Here is a 21,069-nt window from a genome sequence, read left to right as displayed (position 1 = left end):
CGGAGATTCGGAAGCGACCCTCGGCTTTTACACCTCCAGGTTTGATTGAAAGATTCTTGCTATTTGATAGGAATTTGCCAAATTCAAGAGGGTGGATGGTTTTTCCTTGCTCAGTTTTTTGGGCGTATGCTATGAATGGGCCACGGGAATGAGGAGAATAAAAGTTTGTTGGAGGAAGTTGAGAAAGTGCTGGTGGGGACAGTGAAGTCGAAGGCGAGTCAAGTTTTATTGGGGAAGAAGGAGTAAATTTCCTTTTTTTGGTAGAAGTCAAGATGACAGAATCACTGTCAGAAATTTCTACATTTTCCCCGTCTGGGGGGTCTGGAGAGGGATCTGGGGGCTTTGTAGGGGGTCCAGGAGGGAAATCTTCCTCCATTATTCACAACAGTAAACAACTACAATAATAGTATGAAAAATGACAGAAGTAAAAAAGTTTATAAATATCTGGAAATCAGCAGCGAAAAGTGACTCCTGGAAGATCAGGAGGGAGAAGAAACCTCAAGGCACAACACACTACACTTTTTTTTTGCCAGAAAACAAAAAAGAATGGTAAAAAATTAATTTTAGATAGAGCAAAACAAAACAACTGATGACAGCCAAATGTTATTGTTGCAATCCGAGGTTACTCCTTAGTAGCCATGATTTTAATATTAAAGAGAATTTATTAATGGAGCAATTTTCTTTTAATTCATATGGCAATTTGTTAAAAATTAAAGGTATTGTGTATTCAAGAGTTCTTTGACCATATTTGTTTTGAAACACAGGTACTTTCATTCCTTTATTTTGTATGAAACGTGTATTGTGTACATGATCCACCATTGTTTTATACGGACTGTCAGATATATGCTGTAATACAATTTTTTGCCACATAAGGGCACGAATCGGTAATACATTTATTGATTTATACATAATACTAATGTCTCTCCTCTGGTTATAAACGGTTTTGCTTACTAACAACTTTACCATGGCATTTTGAATCATTTGTACATGTTTTATGTTGGTTTTGCACGATTGACCCCATGAAGTTATCCCATATCTTACGGTAGATTCTGCAAGAGACAGATAAATCAATTTCATAGTTTTTAAAGGCACAAAATATTTTATTTTATACAGTCTTCCTACAATAGACCGAAGGCGCTTACACAGTTTTGAAATGTGTACATCCCACTTCATGTTACAATCTACTGTAACTCCTAGATAGACATAGTGGTTAACCAGTTCGATATTTGTACACGCACAGGGCTGTGTGATATTGTTGTGAATGCAGTCAAAAGAGTGAGATATGATTAGAGGTGCCTCGCTATACTTGGCATGTGGTGATCTTATATGCATCAGTTTTGTTTTTTTAGAATTAATTAGTAAACCATAATCATGTGACCACCTTAATAAAGAAATAAAGTCTTGCTGCAACAATTTCATTGCAATAGATAAATTTTCATGGGATATGACAAGTGCAGTATCATCAGCGTATACATAATATTTAACAAACGAAAAAATTTTTGTCATAAGAGATACAAAGATAATATAAAATGTTGGTTCCAAAATTGACCCCTGTGGAACTCCAGTTTTGACATTTTTTATTTCACTAAATTTATCTGATATTTTTACCTTGATTTGGCGGTTGGTTAAAAAGTTTTTGAATAGTTTGAGTGTATTTCCTCTTACCCCTATTGCCTCCAAAATATTTAACAATTTCGTCGTATCTATAGTATCAAATGCCTTAGAATTGTCTATGAACAGTACCAAAACATGTCTTTTGTTATTCAATTCATTATTTATAAAATTAGAAAAATCCTGTAGTAACATTTCGGTACTTTTTTTTTTTTGGAAACCATATTGATTGGGATCTATTATAGAAAAGTAGTCCAAGTATTTAGTTAGTTTTAAAGATAAGTATTTTTCGAGAATCTTTTCTATAGCTGGTAGTATACTAATCGGTCTATAGTTTCCTATATCGGTATGTTTTCCACTTTTATAAATAGGTCTGACAATACTACACTTCAGCTCATCCGGTATTACAGCCTGAGTTAAAATTATGTTAATCAGATGTGTTAATATAGGGCCTAGGATATCTATGTGTCTTTTTATGTCAAACATTCGTATGTTGTCTATGCCAGGAGACTTTGAATTTTTGAGGAGCTTCACTATGCTCACTATGTCTGCGAGTGACGCTCGTGGTATATATAAGCTATGTTGCAATTCTAGCGGGACGATATTTGATGCCCTAAAATCACATTTGTGTACCATTGAAGAAATGCTGTCTGAAAAATAGTTTACAAATTGGTTTGTCACAATTTCCACGGATTGATCTTTTAGCATATATCTAGATATAACATCATCACAGTTACTCTTTGTGTTACGTCCTAGAATTTTATTTATTTCATCCCAGGTTTTTTTGCTGTCTGTAAAATGATGCTTAAATCTATCATTATAAAATGCCGTTTTATTTTTGATTATTAATTTCGTGACATAATTACGAAATGATTTATATTGTTTTTCATAAATTGTATTTGTTGGTGAATTTTTCCATCGTTTAAATAAAAAATCTTTTTTTTTAATATGTGATAAAATATCTTCGGTCATCCATTCTTTTATTATCCAAGGTCGAGCTTTAGGTTTGACATCTATAATTAATCTACTATTTTCATACAATTCGTTAAAATTGGATTTTATTTGATTATATAAATTAGTGCAATCGTTTGTCTGTAGTAAAGCACTCCAGTTATAATTTCTAATAGAGCAATCTATACGTTTTTGGGATAAAATTGAGACCTGCCGTACTTCATTTACAATACGTTTATTCATTTTATAATATGGAATGCTCACACCTGTTGTAAAGTGATCAGCAATAATGAAGTCACATACACAAGCACGTAGCATGTCCGTGTCTTTATGCTTATTAATATACCTAACAAATATATGATCCAGGCACGTACGTGTCACTTTACCTTTAGCTATGGCTTCCCTCGTAACGTCACTGATACATTTAGTAAAATAATTATTTGAAAGAGTGTTTTCATAGTTGATCGTTATAGCGTCAATATAATTTAGCAAATCAATATTTATATCACCAAATATTAACATATTTTCATTACGGTTCGAATGTTTGGTTAGTAATGAAGAAAGCTCATTTATAAAAGATTGTTTACTAAGATTTGGTGGTCTATAAATAGCAAGAACATTAAGTGTTGTATTATTAGGTAATGTTATTAGGCATGAGATATTTTCGAAAAACATTGTTTCATATGTATTTTGTGTAAAAATTAAAGTATCCCGGATATATAAGCTTATACCCCCTCCCGATTTGGATGTGCGACAGTAACTGATGCTATTATAACCTGGAATTTCGAAAAGACAAGTTTGTTCACTTTTTATAGATGTTTCACATAACATTAATAAATCTATATTTTTCCAACAATTTTGGAGGTTAGCATGTAAAACATCCCAATATTTAGAGATTGATCGTATATTAACTTGCACACATATAAAACTTCCCACTTCACTGTTTTTTTCTACCATTTCTTCCGTCCATTGGTCTAACCTATTAGTTCTCTTAAAGTCAACATCATAGTCTTCATCTATGTAGTTAGACGCCATAGCTGATCGTGGAGAAATCCCTCGAAAGCGCTGCTAGGTATGCTGGGCAGTTCTCCCTGTCTCCGGTAGGATGAGTGGCGGGCTTTCCAAATCTGATGCAGGTGGCGCAAACTGCCTTCGCAGCAGTATTTGGGCAACTTTCGCGGGCGTGACCATCCTGGCCACAGTGACCACATCTTGTTTGATCTTTACAGAACTTGAAAGAGTGACCGATCATTTGGCACTTGGAACATACTGTGAGGCCAATAAAATCACGTACGCGGCACACTGTCCAGTCCACAAAGACCTTTCCCTGTTCCACTAAGATGTGTCGCAGGTTAGCAGGCACCTCGTAGACCCGGTGGCAAGTTGATCCTGTGCGAGCACCAGCTAGGTGACTGAGCCTGCAGCTTGCTATGGTGCTCCCAACGTCAGTTATCCCAGAGATGCCGGTAAGAGCGCTCTGCAGGAAATCATCATCAGTCAGCTCACGGGGAACATTAAAAAATATGACTCTCGGTAGTCTTTTGGTCGGCAGTCGGGCACTCAGGGTTGAAGAATTGACAAGAGCTGGGGCATTTAAAATTTTTTTACAGTCTTCTTTTGTCGCCGTCTGGAGTAACACACCATTATTTTTTTATTTTCCGGATCCCCGTCACGCGTACACCTAAATCTGATGGTCGGAAAGTGTCCTTCATAAGCTGCTTTGTTTGTTCACTATCTTTGGCCTTTAATTTGGGAAAAATGCACACCGAAGGCTTTGGGCTTCCCACTTGAATCCTCGTGCGTGTGATTGGGGGATTGGATGCTTTTTCAGGACGATTCCGAACAGCGTCCGCAAAACTATTCCGGGCAATGTCTGCAAAAGAAAGGCTGGCTTCCGTTGCCATAGCGACTCTATGCATGACAGGACCAAGGTCAGACTCCAGCTGATTTTTTCTTGTAGGTGCTTATTTTCTACTCGCTCGCTCCTTGTTTCTTCTCTCGCGATGTGAAGCTGTGCAGTAACTGTTGCCATATCAGCGCGCATAGCCTCGCGCTCCAGAAGCAATTGGGATACGGCTCGGAGAACTTCGGATACGCTTCTTGAAACTCGAAGTTGCTGGTCCTTTGATACCTTTGAGCTTTTTTCTGCCAGGACGTCTTGTAGTGCCATCAGATGAGATTGGGCGTCATTTAGGACTTCTACTCCAGAGGCACTGGGAGACACGTCAGGCTCATCTGAGCATCGGGATCCCTCATCATCCGAGTCAGAATCTTCATAATGAGGGTCAACTGTGATGATCTCTGGATCTGTTTTTTTGGCATTAGGGGAAAGCGTAATGTCCAGTACTCTTTTTTTCTTACGATGACCGTATTCATCGCGAGAAGGTTTTGTCGCATCAGAGGACATTATAGAAATTATAAATTTATTTTGGGGAAACAAATGCTACAATAATCCGTATTCGCTTTTGTTGTGATAGAAATGTCTTGTGATTGGTTAACTGAAATAACACTAGCCAATGGATGATTTTGGTCTTAAATGATGGGCATCTATGAATTCTTGCAATTTGTGAAAGAATTACCCGTCTATTATGAATATCTATGGAGATATATTAAAGACAAGATCAGTCTGCACAATTTTGCACAATTTCTGCGCAAAGCTCCAAGTTGTCTATGGTCACTGAATTTTGACAGGTAGCATTTTTTATGAGTTTTTTAACGTTATTAACCCCTCAGCAACGTAAGCAGATATATGCGTTAAAAATACGACAGCAGTCAAGTACAATAAGCGTGTTTACACGTCAACGCGTGTCTCTCCATAGAAATCGTTCTTACTCCGTTATTATTTTAGTTACATCCCTCAAACAAAAACTAAAAGGTCGATTATAGATCAAGCTACACATCACTACCAAGTTGTCTATGGAAATACAAAACAGGAATCTGCTGACAGTCGCATAATTGACACAAAATTTTTATCCGCGCAAAATGTCTGCCGGTAGCGCCACGCGCTTCACATATTAAATTTTTATAAAATATTTTTATATGAAATGATAAAAAAATGAGGTGATAAAAGTGTTTATTACACATATATACAATAGAATAAATATTTTTGTTTACATAATCTGTGATTTTAGTACCATTTTCACCTAAAAACATGACGTGAGTCATTTTTAACCTATTTTTAATGTTTGCGTTCTAAATTTTAATATTTAAAAATGCTAATATTTATTTGTAATATAATAATTTGAAAGCTTATTTTGTAACTTTTCTAAAACAGTTTTTACTATTCGGCTACGTTCAGAAATGTTTCATTTATAGAGCTTTAATTGTGAAGCGGTAATAACAAAAAGTTTTCGTAAAATGTCATTTCGTTAAAGACAGTTAAAGTGCTTACATGGCGATTTTCGGAGGGGTTAAGTACACAAGAGATTATACAATGGTAAGGCATTAAAAAAGGGGGATAAAAACCACCCCTATGAGTGTTATTTCACTAATTGAAAGCACGTAAAATATGAAAATTTCACTTTCCGTAAAATGTTGGTTTGGAATGAACTTAAAAACTAAAATGAGTCTTTTCTCAGTAAATTATATTCGTATTATATTCGTATTAAGAGTAAGACAATATATTGAAAGATAAAATATGTTATTAAAAAAGATTGAACTTGATGAGTTTGGTTAATTAGTTCCAGCATCAAACAAGATTTTGAAAATTCATATTTTGATCTGTAACTGTGATTTTTTTTTCAAATTTTCAATTTGCAAAAATATTGTCTTTAATTATAATTGGTGCCCACACGAGGAAAAGTAAAAGTAATGCATAAAAAAATGTGACAATCTATCCGAAGCTCTTGATTGTTGAGACTGCTCTTAAAAATTTGGACAACTAACTCAATATTATTATTTCTTATTTTGAAAGAAACAAAATTTATTTATTGTGGGATCAATATTATTTTACTAGCCGTACCCTACCTACCACGCGTTGTTGTGGCCAAGTCCTTCTGTGCAGATAGAGAAAAAATAGCGCGTGTTGCTTTTGATGGCGCTGTTTAAAAAAAACATGTTAGTCCAATAGATGGCGCAGTATTAAAAAAAAACATGTTTTCCCTTGTAATAGGTGACAAAAATCTAAAATGGTGACCGGATAAATCATCACAATGATAATTCATCACATCTTTAAAAAGTTATATAAAGTCATGGAAAGTGATGAAACAAAAATTTTATTAACTGGGTTAAGTAGGTTAGGTTGGGTTAGGTTAAGTTACTTTATATCATTTTTTAAAAGTGTGTTGAATTTTCACTGTGTTAAGTTATCATGGAACCATCTAAAATATATGCATTTAAAAACACGCGTATTCGAATGCAATTTTGTGTCAAAATTTCAAAGCAATTGTGAAGAACTTTCGGACATTTAAGATATTTCACAAATGAACACTTACATTTTAAACAAATAGTTAAGATATTTAAATATAAAATATATGTTACGCAAGTCATGAAAACGACTATAATTCTTCGATATATCCATGTCTAATTATTATTGTCGTTCTTAATGATTATTAAATGTAAAAAGATTCAAATTTTTAGTAATATAATTTTATAAGTAAAATATAAATAACTCTCGATAATATTATCTACCACATGTTATGTTCAAAAGGCTTCAGTTTGATTAGAAGACTTTTACCTTTACCACCAAGAGCTAAATATCAAAGGTAAGGCTTATGTATAACTCTCAGCTCAGATAAATCTAATACTTTAATAATATGAAGGTTTGTTCTAAGTGTTTGCTTCATATATCGTAGTATAAGCAAAATCCTTAGTTGGTTACGTTACGACTAACACCTGACTTTGACGCACGTCGTCTTTATACTTGTAAAGTGTACTTACAACCCTGCCTAATTAATATCTCATTCATAAGAAGCTCAAATTACACGAATACAAATTTGTAAGGCAAATACGCCGACGCAGTGGGACGACAATGACATAGAAAGAATAATTTATATTTACTTCAAAGAAAGTTTTGTCGGCTTAAGTATCTCAATATAAACGTTATTTTATTCAATGTGGAAAATATTCGCATTTTATGGGGTGAAGTAGTAATGATTCGTGTTACTTGGCTTATTACATAATAAATTTCGTTGATAATCTAAAAATAATATCCAGTACGAGTGTTGTATAAATATTGCATTTATTTTAAAATTAATTTGTTTTATTTTTCTCAATAAATTATCGAAACATAACATATTATCTTTGTATTTTTTTTTGTAATTCTTACTTTGTATTAAAATGAATGTCTTATTATGCTGAAAAACGTAGGCAGATAAGTCGTATTCTAAAAGTAAAAAAGATATTTTATTTAAGAAAATAATGGAAACTTACATTTAGTACACCTCTGGATAAAAAGAAAGAGACTTCCGCTTTACAAACGGAATCAAATTGCTGAAAGAAAAAACATCACAATATTAGTCAGGCTTATAAAACATTAAAAAATATGAAAAAGTTTATTTGTTTTGATAAATCACTTCAAAAATACTTGTTGATGACTGATGATGTTTTATTAAAAATTAAAACTTTTGGAGCAAACCGCCACAATATAATTAGTAATCATATACCGAAGTTTTTAATGTAAAGAATTGCATCTGACAAACGCTATATTTTGTAGTTGATTTGTTCGATCTATTTAAACATTTTTTTATTGTTTGTGGTTCTACCAATCTGTGTGGTGAAAACGAATCGGCGTAGATGTAGACGCTTTGCAAGGATTGAGATTTACCTGAAGTAAAATATAATAGCATCGTAGGGAAAGCAAATGCGCCTACTGAAACAAGGGATTGCTGAATAATCTTCTAGGAAAGAAGAATCAAAACTATAATTATTACATTTTCTGAAGAATTCAGAAATTTAATTGATTCTGCCAAAAAAATATGAAGGTTAAAATCTTATTCACCGAATTTGGTGAATGTCCAAGAAAACTGTCATACTACAAACTAACTGTCATACAACAAACAAACTGCCATACTACAAACAAACTGTCATACCACAAACAAACTTTCATACTACAAACAAACTTTCATACTACAAACAAACTATCATACTACAAACAAACTGTAATACTACAAAGAAAGTGTCATACTACAAACAAACTGTCATACTACAAACAAACTGTCCTACTATAAACAAACTGTCGTGCTACAAAGAAACTATCATACTGTAAACCAACTTTCTACTATTAACAAGTTACCACAGTTTTCTTCAAAAAAATTTTTTTTTCTTTTTATCCTTCCCAGACTAAAATTTTCTCGATTGTTAATTAATTTAGACAGTCAAAGTCACCATAAATTTATTGAAATAAGGAGCGCTAACAGATATTTTGTGATTTTCAAAAACATTTACGAATGTTCAAGGTTTTATCAATTCGAAGATTTAAAGAGAGCGTTATCATCGTTGGTTTAAATATACAAATAAACTCGTTTTAAAAGCAATTTAGTGTTGAATGATGGGTAGTGTTAAAAAACAACCTCTCTGGAAAACAACACCACCTCTGTAGGAGTAAGATTAATGGGTTGTTCTAAAATTTCAAAAAACACACGTTGAACAGAGAAAGCGTTAAAAAAATATTCTTGCTAACTCAACAAACAACATTTCGCGTAAAAGAATTTAAGAAAGCTGTATTTAAATAGGGGTGTGATAGTAGCTCAAAGCATTTTTTTCGCGTATTTACATCGAAATATCTTTATCAATCAACACTATTAATTTATGGCATAAAACTGGTAAAAGTATTCCTTAAAAAAAGAGTTCGACGTAGCGATTACTAAATAACTACTTAAACCGGATAACGAATTAGAAGAAAACAATCTAAAGTTGTAAACTGAACACTGATTAAAGTGTGAACACTTGGAAGGCTTGGATATGTATAGTGAAAGGATGGAGAAGAGAGTGCCAGAATAATGTGACCATCGAGTAAAAGAAACACTTCAGCCAAGTCATATCAATAGTCGAAATAATATGTTGCGTAACATTAAAAGAAGCTAAAAAAATATATGCCAAAGCAGAAGCTTGAGGTATTCTTATTTTATTTTCTACAACTTATGTAGGTGTATATTGCAACTAACCCAAATGAAGAAGCTAATTAGTTAGTATAATACAGGGTTTTCCAATAAGAGGTGTTATTTTGATATTCCATCGTAAAAGATCAATGGTTTCATTGCTTGTTTGGCACGTAGCGCCGTTTTGTTAAAAGTAAACGTTGTCCAGATCAATACCATTCAATTCTAGCCATAAAAAATCATTAATCATCTCTCGATAGCGCAATCCATTCACCGTAACTATTGCTCCAGCCTCATTTTAGAAAAAGTAAGGTCCAAAGACTCCGTCAGACCATAAACCCCACCAAACAGTCACACGTTGAAGATAAAGAGGCTTTTAAACAATAACTCTTGGGTTTTCCGAGCCCCAGATGCGACAATTTTGCTTGTTGACGAAGCCACCGAGGTGGAAATGGGCCTCATCACTCAAGATGATTTGCATTCGATTCACTCAAGTGAATTTTAATAATTTCAATGCTTTGTTGAAGCGTGTATCGTTCCATTTTTATTAATGGCGTAGTTTCTACTTGTCAAATGTTAAAAAATGACAGCTTTAAAAGTAACATCTACCGAAATAGTGGGCTATTCAAAATAACACCTCTTATTGGAAAACCCTGCATTATTTTAAGACCATATATACCTACTTTCAAATTAATGATTTTTACAAATAAATAAGTTCAAAATAATATTTACTAGGCTTACAAAACTCACAACTTTGGGGGATGAATGTCGAGGAGAAAAGTGACATTAGCACAGCCCCTAATTGTGAGGCACTATTCAACTGTTCAAGAAAGCGAACAAAAAATCCAGTGTAAGTAAATTGAGAATTTAGATTAATGACCCGAGTTCGGGGGATGAGAGGAGTTTACAAATTTATTTACAAGTCGAGTTACGAATTAGTCTCGAAGAAAAAGCTCAGCGGGAAGAGTAATGATGATTTACTTTATTTCATTAACCCAGATTGAAGTTTTTCAGGGTTGTTTTAATATTTCCTTTCAAACTTAAAGAGGTAATGGAGTCCGTTATCGAACCGCCATGGAAAAGTTTAACGCTTAATTTTTATATGCTCTACTTGTACCCAGGCATCTTCTTCGTTTCACTTTTTTATTATAAAATGTTGAAATTCACAATTATTATCAAAGTCTATGCGATATTAAAACACCAATTACTTACAGACAACAGATATTTTTCTATAGGTCCTCGAGTTCAATTGTACATTTCTACAAAACCATATAATAGACATGTCACAATAATAACAAATAAAATTAATTACGACACAATAAGAAAAAAAATTACTTCATAAATATATGGAAGAATCATAAACATTTTAGTTACATAAAAAAATACAATAAACAGCTAAACCTACACAAATCTCAAGTACGCCCAAAAATTGAATTCGGGAGCCACCTCTAGGTTGGAGCCCCACTATACTTGATAAACCTACATGGTTATGTGCAAAATAGGGCGCTTTGATTAACAGACCAGTTGCCATCTCTAATAAACAGGCGGCATGCTGCGTCTGTTTTATCGGTATTTTAATGGAACCTGCTCTAGGGAGGTAGCAGCATTGATACCCGGTGCACCAGGTAAACTCGACGTATACGAGCGGAACACCGTTCACAGTTGCTGTTGGCTTCATGAGAACGGGCCGCTTCTTCGACCCGTTTTCGTTTAAGATGACTCGTATGTGGAACGAGGTACCGGCATCTTTTTTCCTCCTTCATATAATCTGGGCCTCTTCAAGACCCGCATTAATAAATCCCTTCCTACAGCCCATATCATATCCCACATAGCTCCCCTGCTTTTATACTGTACAGACGTGGGCGCTCTTGTGAGGTGTCACATAAAAACCCAGAATACAGGGAGAAAAAGCAGAAATAATATATTTTTATTTTTAATATGATAAGTTTGCATTTACCTAATTCTCCCCCACTTATTTATTTTCAACAATTATTATACCAAAGTAAGATTGGTGCCATGCAAATAGTTTGTTAAAATATTTAGTTATTCATATTGCATACATATTATGTTGGTTAAACAAAGATAAGAGAATAGGTTAAACAACAATTAAATTGCGTAAAATGAAAATAAAAACAATAATTTTAAAGGCAGTAATTGCATCAAGATATAAAACATTTACATATTAACATGAATTAAATGCGGAGGTAACATACCCTATTAACATGATCTCTCAGTACATTTGAATACACCATCGCCATAGCCTCTAAAGCCATAAAGGTTATACAGCCAATGATCCATGGTACCACTAATGGTGATTTTTCCTGTGAACAAAATAACGGAAGCTTTTAAAAAATAGCCGGAGCGTTTTAATTTCATTAGCAAAGTAAAAAATATTTGCGTTGGTACACATTTTCCTCACGTTTCAAAGCAATTACTTCACTAGGTTGTGTTTGTTATCTGTGTGTGTAGCCTTGCGAAATGATTAAACAGCTGTTGTGAAGAGGTTTGTTATATTTAGATGAATTATATAAATAAACAGGCCCTGTCATACTTTCTCATAATGTAAGGGTAAGCAACGTTGACAGCATAATGTCTTCTTCTTACTTGTGTTTCTAAGAGATATTATTCTAGAGACGTCAGGGAGGTTTTGTGTTCTCGAGGTCAAACTATTTTAGTTATTACACGCAAACTAGCGGGTACTGTTCTCCTAAGACACAAACAGGTGTTTATTTTTATTTAAATTTTTATTAATTTTAAGAAGATGAAATACTTATTGATTATACTATTTTATTATTTCAATATTGAAGACAATATAAGGGATTTCTTAACAAAAATCTGATAAAGAAAAATCAGAAAAGGATACGGTCAAATCTAGGACTCGAACCCAGGGCTCTTGCCTTGCCGGGGCACAGCTCTAACACTGAGCTAATGGGACCATATCCCCTTCTGTCACATTTATCTGTATCACACTTCTAATAAGAACTACCAACATTGTCTTCATTTTTTCACCGCACATTTTTTATTGGCAACTATCTTTATGTATGATCGCAAGATTCAACCCGAACTAAATGCAATTTAGACAGCGTCTTTAAGATAAACCTATCTTATTTTTTATTTTAATGTGCGACATCTATTGACTTTTTTGCAAGTCTAGGATGAATATTTATTTTTTGGAATAACTTTATTGAGTAAAACCTCAAATGTTAATATTTAATTATTGAAGACAATATAGGATCACATGTAGGTCACATCTTGTCCCGGAAAAGCAAGGGTCTTGGATTCGAGTCCTAGATGTGACCGTATCCTTTTCTGATTTTTCTGTTTCAGATTTTCGTTTAGAAATCGCTAATATTGTCTTCAATAATTAAATATTACAATTTGAGGTTTTACTCAATAAAGTTATTCCAACAAATAAATATTTTATTATTTCTTCAATATGCATGATTCGTATATCGGCTGTAAAAATAACTCACGTCTAATGAAGATACATTTATAAAAAGTAAATAGTAATCAACCAAAACAGAGATGGGTCGATCGATCATTTTACACGGTCGCTCATGACAAAATCCAACTAATCTTCCTAGTTGTTACATTTTAAATTTGAATAAATAATTAAATGAAAGTGTCATAAGTCTCTTTATGTTATAATTTTTGATAATGTTTGACATTTTAATATTTTTTTATTTCTAAACTAACTATCATAGCATTAAATATGGCTACAAAACACTAGTTAACATTTATATTTGTGATTTTTTTTTCTTTTCTTCTCAGAATTTGGGAAATAAATGAATAACGTTTGTGTCTGACATTCGTATTTATAAATAAACTATTTAAGTCCGTGCACGCACAATTTTTTCAAGTCTGGGCAACTTTGCAAAAATCTGGTACAAATTTGGACTAAATTTTGTAGTTGAATCACTAGTTGACCACGAATCGAATAGCCTGCTTACCCAATTTTAAGAAATATGCGTACGTCGACTAATATATTTACGGGAATCCAACATTTTGGTGACGACCTGCCTAAATGGGACCAACTCTCGTGGACCCCCATTTCCATTGCTTTCACCCCAATTTTTTTTCATTTACATTGTCCCCCTACAGGTCAAATTCAACCCCCGGGGGTCCATATAGACCACATTTGGAATTACTGATTTAGTCAGTTAATTGGTATTCCTGAATCTACACAAGCGGCTTAAAAACGAACGGCTAGAGACAATTGGAAAACGTAAATTTTAAAAAATGTATAATGTAATATAATATTCCGGAAAAATAGTGCCTACCTAAAAAGCATAAATTATATATTTTGGTCTTATTATTATTATTTTATTTAACCTCACCTATCCTTAATTTATTTAACTAAACCTTATTTTATTTAACCTTACCTAACATAACATAACATATCATAACCTAACCTAACTTAACCTTATCAAACCTTTCTTAACCAAACCTAACATAACCTAACCTAACCAACCCCAACCTAACCCAACCTAACCTAACCTAACCTAACCTAACCTAACCTAACCTAACCTTTCGTTTCCTTTCCTAACCTAACCCAACCCAAAAAAACCTAAGCTAACCTAACCTAACCCATCCCAAAATAACCTAACCTAACCAAACCTAACCTAACCTAACCATCATAAACTAATCTAACCTATCCTAACATAACTTAACCTAACCTATAATAACCTAACCTTTTTTTAATATTTATTTGTAAAACATGCCTAAATACGTTTATTTTATTTTTCGGGTTTTGAGAGTTCGGCCAAAATAATCTACCTAATTTGCATTTTAAGCAACTGGTAAAAATTCTAGCAACTATGAATGCCCACTATGCAATCAGGAATACCAACATAAGAAAATGTCGTCAACAGAAATTATGTTGGCTGTCATCCCATACAACCAAAGCGAATTTCGATTTAACGTAATTAAAAATTAAAATTTTCCAAATTCAGACAGTTTTCTTTTATGTTAATAATGGCAAATCAAAAGGTTTTATTTAAAATATTTCGAATTAGCCGTGGCCAGCGATCCCGAATAATTACCGTATTTTGATAATGGCAAGTTACCATATTGTATTTAATTGATAAGTTAAAATTTTAATGTCACGTTAAAAAAATACCTAGTTGATCTGATAAAAACGGACAACAGACGAAGTTCCGTTTTTTCTTTAAATGTTCCCCTTTGACTGGTGAATATAATATAGGAACGTGCAGTCAGAGTTTAAAGAATAATATTTTTTTTTTAAAAAACGATGTCCACTTTAGTCTGAAATCAAAGAAAATATACTTAAATTTCTTTTTTGATACTCTTCCATCAACGTGTTAAGTTTTCCTATCATAAAGCTTTACTTTAACACAACAAAATGAGAGACCATTGCGCATAACATTAATTTTAATAGTTCAAATTATTATGAAGTTATTTAACATAATGTTATATTTCCCTTGGATATCCTGAAAGTTTTGCTAGGTCGTTTTACAATAGATTGCCATCAAAAAGTTTCTTACGGCAGTTGTTTGCGGTATTTCCGAACTAGGGAGCGATTTGAATAATTAGAAATCCTGCAGAACTAGTTTTACGGAGAGTTAGATAAATTTCGCAGTTGGTGATAATCATTTTATTCGGTCGGTAAAACTATGCATAGTATAAGTTTATTAAATTTAAACTAACGTAATTTCTCAACAGTTCTAGTGATCTAGTACCTCTAAAAAAATGTACAACGTGTTTGTGGCTGTGCGTATAATAATTTACCTGCACAACGTTGTTTTGAAACTTTTAAAAATATGAATAAGTGAGCATTTATAGACTTTCGTACAGAGTTTTGTTTGACAGACTCTGTGGTCGAGGGGTAAGGCTTTAATCTAGCAAGCTGCAGGTCACGGGTTCAAATCCCGTAATTTGATTAATTTGAATTATTCCACAAATTACTCATTTAAAATAATACAAACTATATATGCAACACGTTCTAGAGTGGAAAATAATCTCAGTATCGCCCTTGTCTAAGACCAACATTCAGAATTGAAACGTTGCTTGAAATGACTTTGGCCATGTTTGGTGACTAGACCTGAATAGTTCGGTATTCCTTCCCCTCCCGACTACCTTCAGCCTCACAACACTTTTGTGCGGTTGAACATAATTTTTTTTATCTGAAAAATATCAACGTTCAAAAGTGTTTTTAAATTAAACGGGTTTTAAACACGTTAAATCACTGACCTAAAAATGATCGCAGTCGCTCTGATTAATCGTCGGATTAGTGCCTTACTCGTTATCGGTACAAAAACAAAAAAAATACAAAAGCGTCTGATACATGGTGCAATTGCCCTAGATCAAATTTAAAGTGAAAATCTCTTAAAGCCTGAGCTTTTGATGTAGGTACACCAGAGCTTTTATCTCCTATGTTCAATTTTTTTTTTTTTTTACTCTTTGAAACCTTAAGAGTGTTGTTTTATTATAAGTGTTTTTTTTATTTGGACTAGAAGACTAGTTAGTGTAGAACCATAGCAATCACATTCGACAACAATTTATAAGGATTTCAGCAACAGAAAATAAAATATGAATTTGAGTACGGTTTCCGCAGATTAAAAGTACCTGCCGTGGCATACGTACATTTTTAAAATATAATTTTAGATAATACTAATTCAATTTAATGTACTTGATGTTCGTTAAAACTATATAAAAATGTTATTATCCATGTACATAAAAATCTAGATAATATTAATAAAATTTACCATAAACATATCACAAGACGCCACACCAGAAATTATTGATCCTTACGAGTAATACGGCAAAGTATCAAAAGACACACACATACTTGGGACCTAAACTGTAAAACAAAATCCCCCTTGAATTAAACATAAAATCTTGTAATATTTCCTACATAGGCCCAATAATAACTAAATGGTTGATTGGACTGGGTAGAGGAGAATCTGAAAAAATGTTAAAAAACGTCACATAATAAATAGACATAGTATAGACTAATCACACACTATATGTATCTTCCACTATTCTAATTATTGCTCCTACACAACTGAAACATACACAACAGCTCAAGTTCGATTCTATCATAAGATTGTAACGATTAAACATCCCAAATTAAAACATCAATGAGATATATTATAGACATAGACAAATTACACACTTACTTTCACATATTTTGGTTCCTTGGAACGGGAAATTTGCCTAGTTAGGAACCAATAATTTCGACCTGATAAGGTACAATAATCTATAATCACTAAAAATATTTTAATTATATCTTGTATCATATTGTACTGTGTTTAAATCTAAAGGAATAAATAAACAAAACTAACAATGCGAGTAATCGTTATCAAAAACATGGAATTATACTGACTGTCTTACAAGTACTTTAATCTGTAAAATTGAGTTTATTAAAATATGTTATTCAAAAGCTTTTATATTGATATTTTTTAATTTGGAAGGCGGGTATGGGTACCCCCGCCCGGGAAACCATTTATTGAATAACCAACACCTCTGCCATAGGTTACCTTAAGTGGTTAACTATGTTTGGTGAATTAACATTGGCGCCCAGTTCATGGGGTGAGGTTTATCCGGATCTTGGCGGCGGATGTGTATGTTCATCAACTGCATAACAAGCCGGATCATCAGATACTGGTGGAGGGAGATCTATTAACCTCTCCAACTGGACCCAGATTCCTTCCTACCCCTTGTACCTTTTCCTTCCCAGAACTTCTTATCCTCCATTTCCAAGGTCCTGTCGGTGGCCGAGTTGACATCGCGTTTGGGTCCCACCCAGGCGTAGTGTGTTCAATTCCTCGGCTGGCTAAGTCCTCCATCACAACACAAGCAACATTTTCAGCTTGCTGTGGTGGTAGTAGGAGATTTTCAAGTATTGTCAGGTTATTCGTAACCTGGGAATGTTCGACTTTCTTTACAAAAAAAAAAAATTCCTAAAAAGACCCTTACACAACCTCACCAAAGATGACATAGGCCCTGAGGGAAATTATTTTCCTCAGAGGCTCCTGTGAGGAGCTCATTAAAAAAAATTAAAAAATTAACTAACTCTAGAAATACTTTGCTTGGGCAACAAACTCGGGATTACCGAAATTACCAGTATAACTCTTATATTTGTCAGTCGTGTATGCAACAAGCAAGCAATGCATTATTATTTATTGAATTATTCATGTTATACCCACTCCGCATTATGAAAAACTAACAGGTGATCCTCTTATCAATAGAAGCAATGTGTTCAAAAGTGACCCTTTTTTCAATAGAATAAATGTTATCAAAAAGTTATAAAAATCAAATTTGAAAAAAAGAACTAAATTAAAGTTAGGTTAGGTTTTTATGACGTTTGTAATTCCAGTGGGTGTAATTTATGAAAACGTAGTTCTCTCCATGTGTAATTCTGGCAATGAAATTTTGGTACTTGGAATTCTCACCTGCCTAATTTCATCATATAACCATTCTAAATGCGGCTTAATAATAAAATATTGAGTTGGATACGAAATAATTAATCAACTACTTTAACTACTCAAAACTGTTTAAATATTAAATCATAGTAGCATGTGAAGTTTTGCAGGTGTAGTATAATGGAGAACATGACATAAAAAAATTATTAACAGAACATTATATCCGAGATAAACTGAGCTCCTACTACTACTGACCTATAAAGAACTGTCGTTGAAGGGATCAGAACATGAAATTCGAGATAAACTGGGCTCTTGCTACTACTGACCTACAAAAAAACTGTCCTTGAAGGGATCAGAACATGAAATCCGAGATAAACTGAGCTGCTACTGACCTATAAAAAACTGTCCTTGAAGGGATCAGAACATGAAATTCGAGATAAACTGGGCTCTTGCTACTACTGACCTACAAAAAACTGTCCTTGAAGGGATCAGAACATGAAATCCGAGATAAACTGAGCTGCTACTGACCTATAAAAAACTGTCATTGAAGGGATCAGAACATGAAATCTAAAATGAACTTAGCTCCTGTTACTACTGACTTATTAAAAAAAACTGTCATTGAATCCATCAGAACATGAAATCCGAGATAAACTGAGCTGCTACTGACCTATAAAAAACTGTCATTGAAGGGATCAGAACATGCAATCTAAAATGAACTTAGCTCCTGTTTTTACTGACTTATTAAAAAAAAACTGTAATTGAAGCGAGCTGAACATGAAATTCGAGATGAACTGTGCTATTGCTACTACTGACCTATAAAAAAATAACCAATAAACCCACCGTACCTACAATAATTACATGATTTTAAGAAAATTAAAAAAATAATATTTTATATTAACGACTAGTTTAAAACATATGGTAGGTGTGTATCTGAATAGGCAAGCTACTGTATTCGTGTCAACTCTTGTTTCGAAACCGGCTTGAAATAATGTAGTTTTGATGAAGCAGTAAAAATCTAAAAACATCATAATATAAAAAACACTCATTACAATAAGGTAAGATTGTTTCATTGTAAAACCATGTTCTGAAAACGTATAGTTTTGGTTGAACATAAACATAGCCAAACCACGGCTTTAGGATGAAACTACCCAGTCTTGGAATAACAAAAATAACCACAGAGCTCTACATGTTTCATAGCAACCTCATTATCATAGTGAGTAGGGTATACATACATGTTCAGTTTTCCCTTTACATATATGTGAGTAGTGAGTTTCATGCATATATATAAAAAGGGTGTTCATATTATTAACTATAAGTTATTCGAGATTGTATGTAAAATAAGGGTGGATATATGTATACATATAATACATCCGCCCACCCTACAGTAATTGGAAGAGAGAAAAGGGAATAAAGATTATATTACCTACTGAGACATAGAATCTCCAAACATCAAAGTAATCACTTAGCGAACGACTTAGCGATTAGGAAAACAATTACATTTTAGAGATTGGTTACAACGGATCTTTCAGCGGTATATTTATACTTGCGTATCGTTGGTTTAAATATCAAAATATTACAAATTACATTACATTAGGAATAATGAAACATTTTTCTTCTAATTTTATATTAAATATTAAGCTATTTTTTAGAAACGGCGTAGACCCGCAATTTGATAGTTAAACCGACAATTTGTCACATTTTATTAGATTCATTGGGCTTACCTTAAGTACACCGTAAAATAGCAGAATGCTGAGTCCAACCATGAAGGTCTGTGTGCCAATTATGGCGATATAAGAAATTTGAACACCTGAAAAATAATACAAAACCTTATAAAAATATGTTTTTAAGACTTATGATAAAATGTTGAATGCAATATCATTTTAATTTAATCACATTAAATTAAAGTTAAAATACAAAAATTAAGTAGTTATTCGATCATTTTCATACCGTAATATACATCTTCAAGATCTCCATATTTCCTTGCATTTACCCCTAATCTCCAAATATACAAAAGCACCACGAGGATCGACACATTCTGTAACAAATAAAATAACACAATAAGTATTGTAATTGTAATGAAAATAAAAATTAAATCAAAGCCATTTAACTAAGAACATATTTTTCAAGAAAGAAATAAGTATTTATTTTACGGAATAACTTTATTGAGTAACACCTCAAATTGTAATATTTAATTATTGAAGACAATATAAGCGATTTCTAAACGAAAATCTGAAACAGAAAAATCAGAAAAGGATACGGTCACATCTAGGACTCGAACCCAGGACCCTTGTCTTGCAGGGACACTTACATAAAATACAATAATTAAATATTACCATTTGAGGTTTTACTCAATAAAGTTTTTCCAAAAAATAAATATTCATCCTAGACTTGCAGAAAAGTCAATAGATGTCGCACATTAAAATAAAAAATAAGATAGGTTTATCTAAAAACCGTTGTCTAGATTGCATTTAGTTCGGGTTGAATCTTGCGTTCATACATAAAGATAGTTGCCAGTAAAAATGTGCGGTGAAAAAATGAAGACAATGTTGGTAGTTCTTATTCGAAGTATGATACAGTTAAAAGTGACCGAGGGGGATATGGTCCCATTAGCTCAGTGGTAGAACGGTGTCCCGGCAAGACAAGGGTCCTGGGTTCGAGTCCTAGATGTGACCGTATCCTTTTCTGATTTTTCTGTTTCAGATTTTCGTTTAGGAATCGCTAATATTTTCTTCAATAATTACAGAAATAAGTGTTTAGCTATCGTATAACTTGGAACTCAGAAATTTTTAGCCAATATTCACAGATTTTTAGAAGTAATACCATAAACTGAACGTATTATTTAAATCATCTGTTTTAGCGATAATTGCATAAATAAGTGTGTACAGTACATACTGATACCATGACCTGAAGACTAGCTAATCGATTTTTTATTTGGAACAGTAAACAAACCTCCGATATTTGGATGTATGTGGTGGCTCCGTTAAAGAATGAGCATCGCAATATTTTTTAGTAAATCAAGAAATATGTTTCTTATTTGCTCGAACTATACAAGAAATATTATAAATATGTTCTTATTTGCTCGAACT

General features: G+C 33.1%; 1 protein-coding gene across 1 annotated transcript in view; it reads right to left on the bottom strand.

Annotated features, from left to right (window-relative positions):
- The window catches only part of LOC149423746 (uncharacterized), a 55,790-nt gene that overhangs the window by 8,158 nt on the left and 26,563 nt on the right, over positions 1 to 21,069 (bottom strand). Inside the window, exons 3-6 of the mRNA XM_089632097.1 lie at positions 19,931 to 20,018; positions 19,705 to 19,790; positions 11,813 to 11,920; positions 7,933 to 7,992 (exon numbers count right to left, since the gene is read on the bottom strand). Coding sequence (XP_089488223.1) covers positions 7,933 to 7,992; positions 11,813 to 11,920; positions 19,705 to 19,790; positions 19,931 to 20,018 — 342 coding nt within the window. The remainder of the gene's footprint in view (positions 1 to 7,932; positions 7,993 to 11,812; positions 11,921 to 19,704; positions 19,791 to 19,930; positions 20,019 to 21,069) is intronic.

This window comes from Hesperophylax consimilis, chromosome 5 (genome assembly GCF_061612785.1).
Source record: "Hesperophylax consimilis isolate HC1 chromosome 5, BYU_Hcon_1.0, whole genome shotgun sequence".
Lineage (NCBI taxonomy): Eukaryota > Metazoa > Arthropoda > Insecta > Trichoptera > Limnephilidae > Hesperophylax > Hesperophylax consimilis.
The sequence above is the reverse complement of the archived record's forward strand: the minus strand, read 5'-3'. Positions and strand labels throughout refer to the sequence as shown.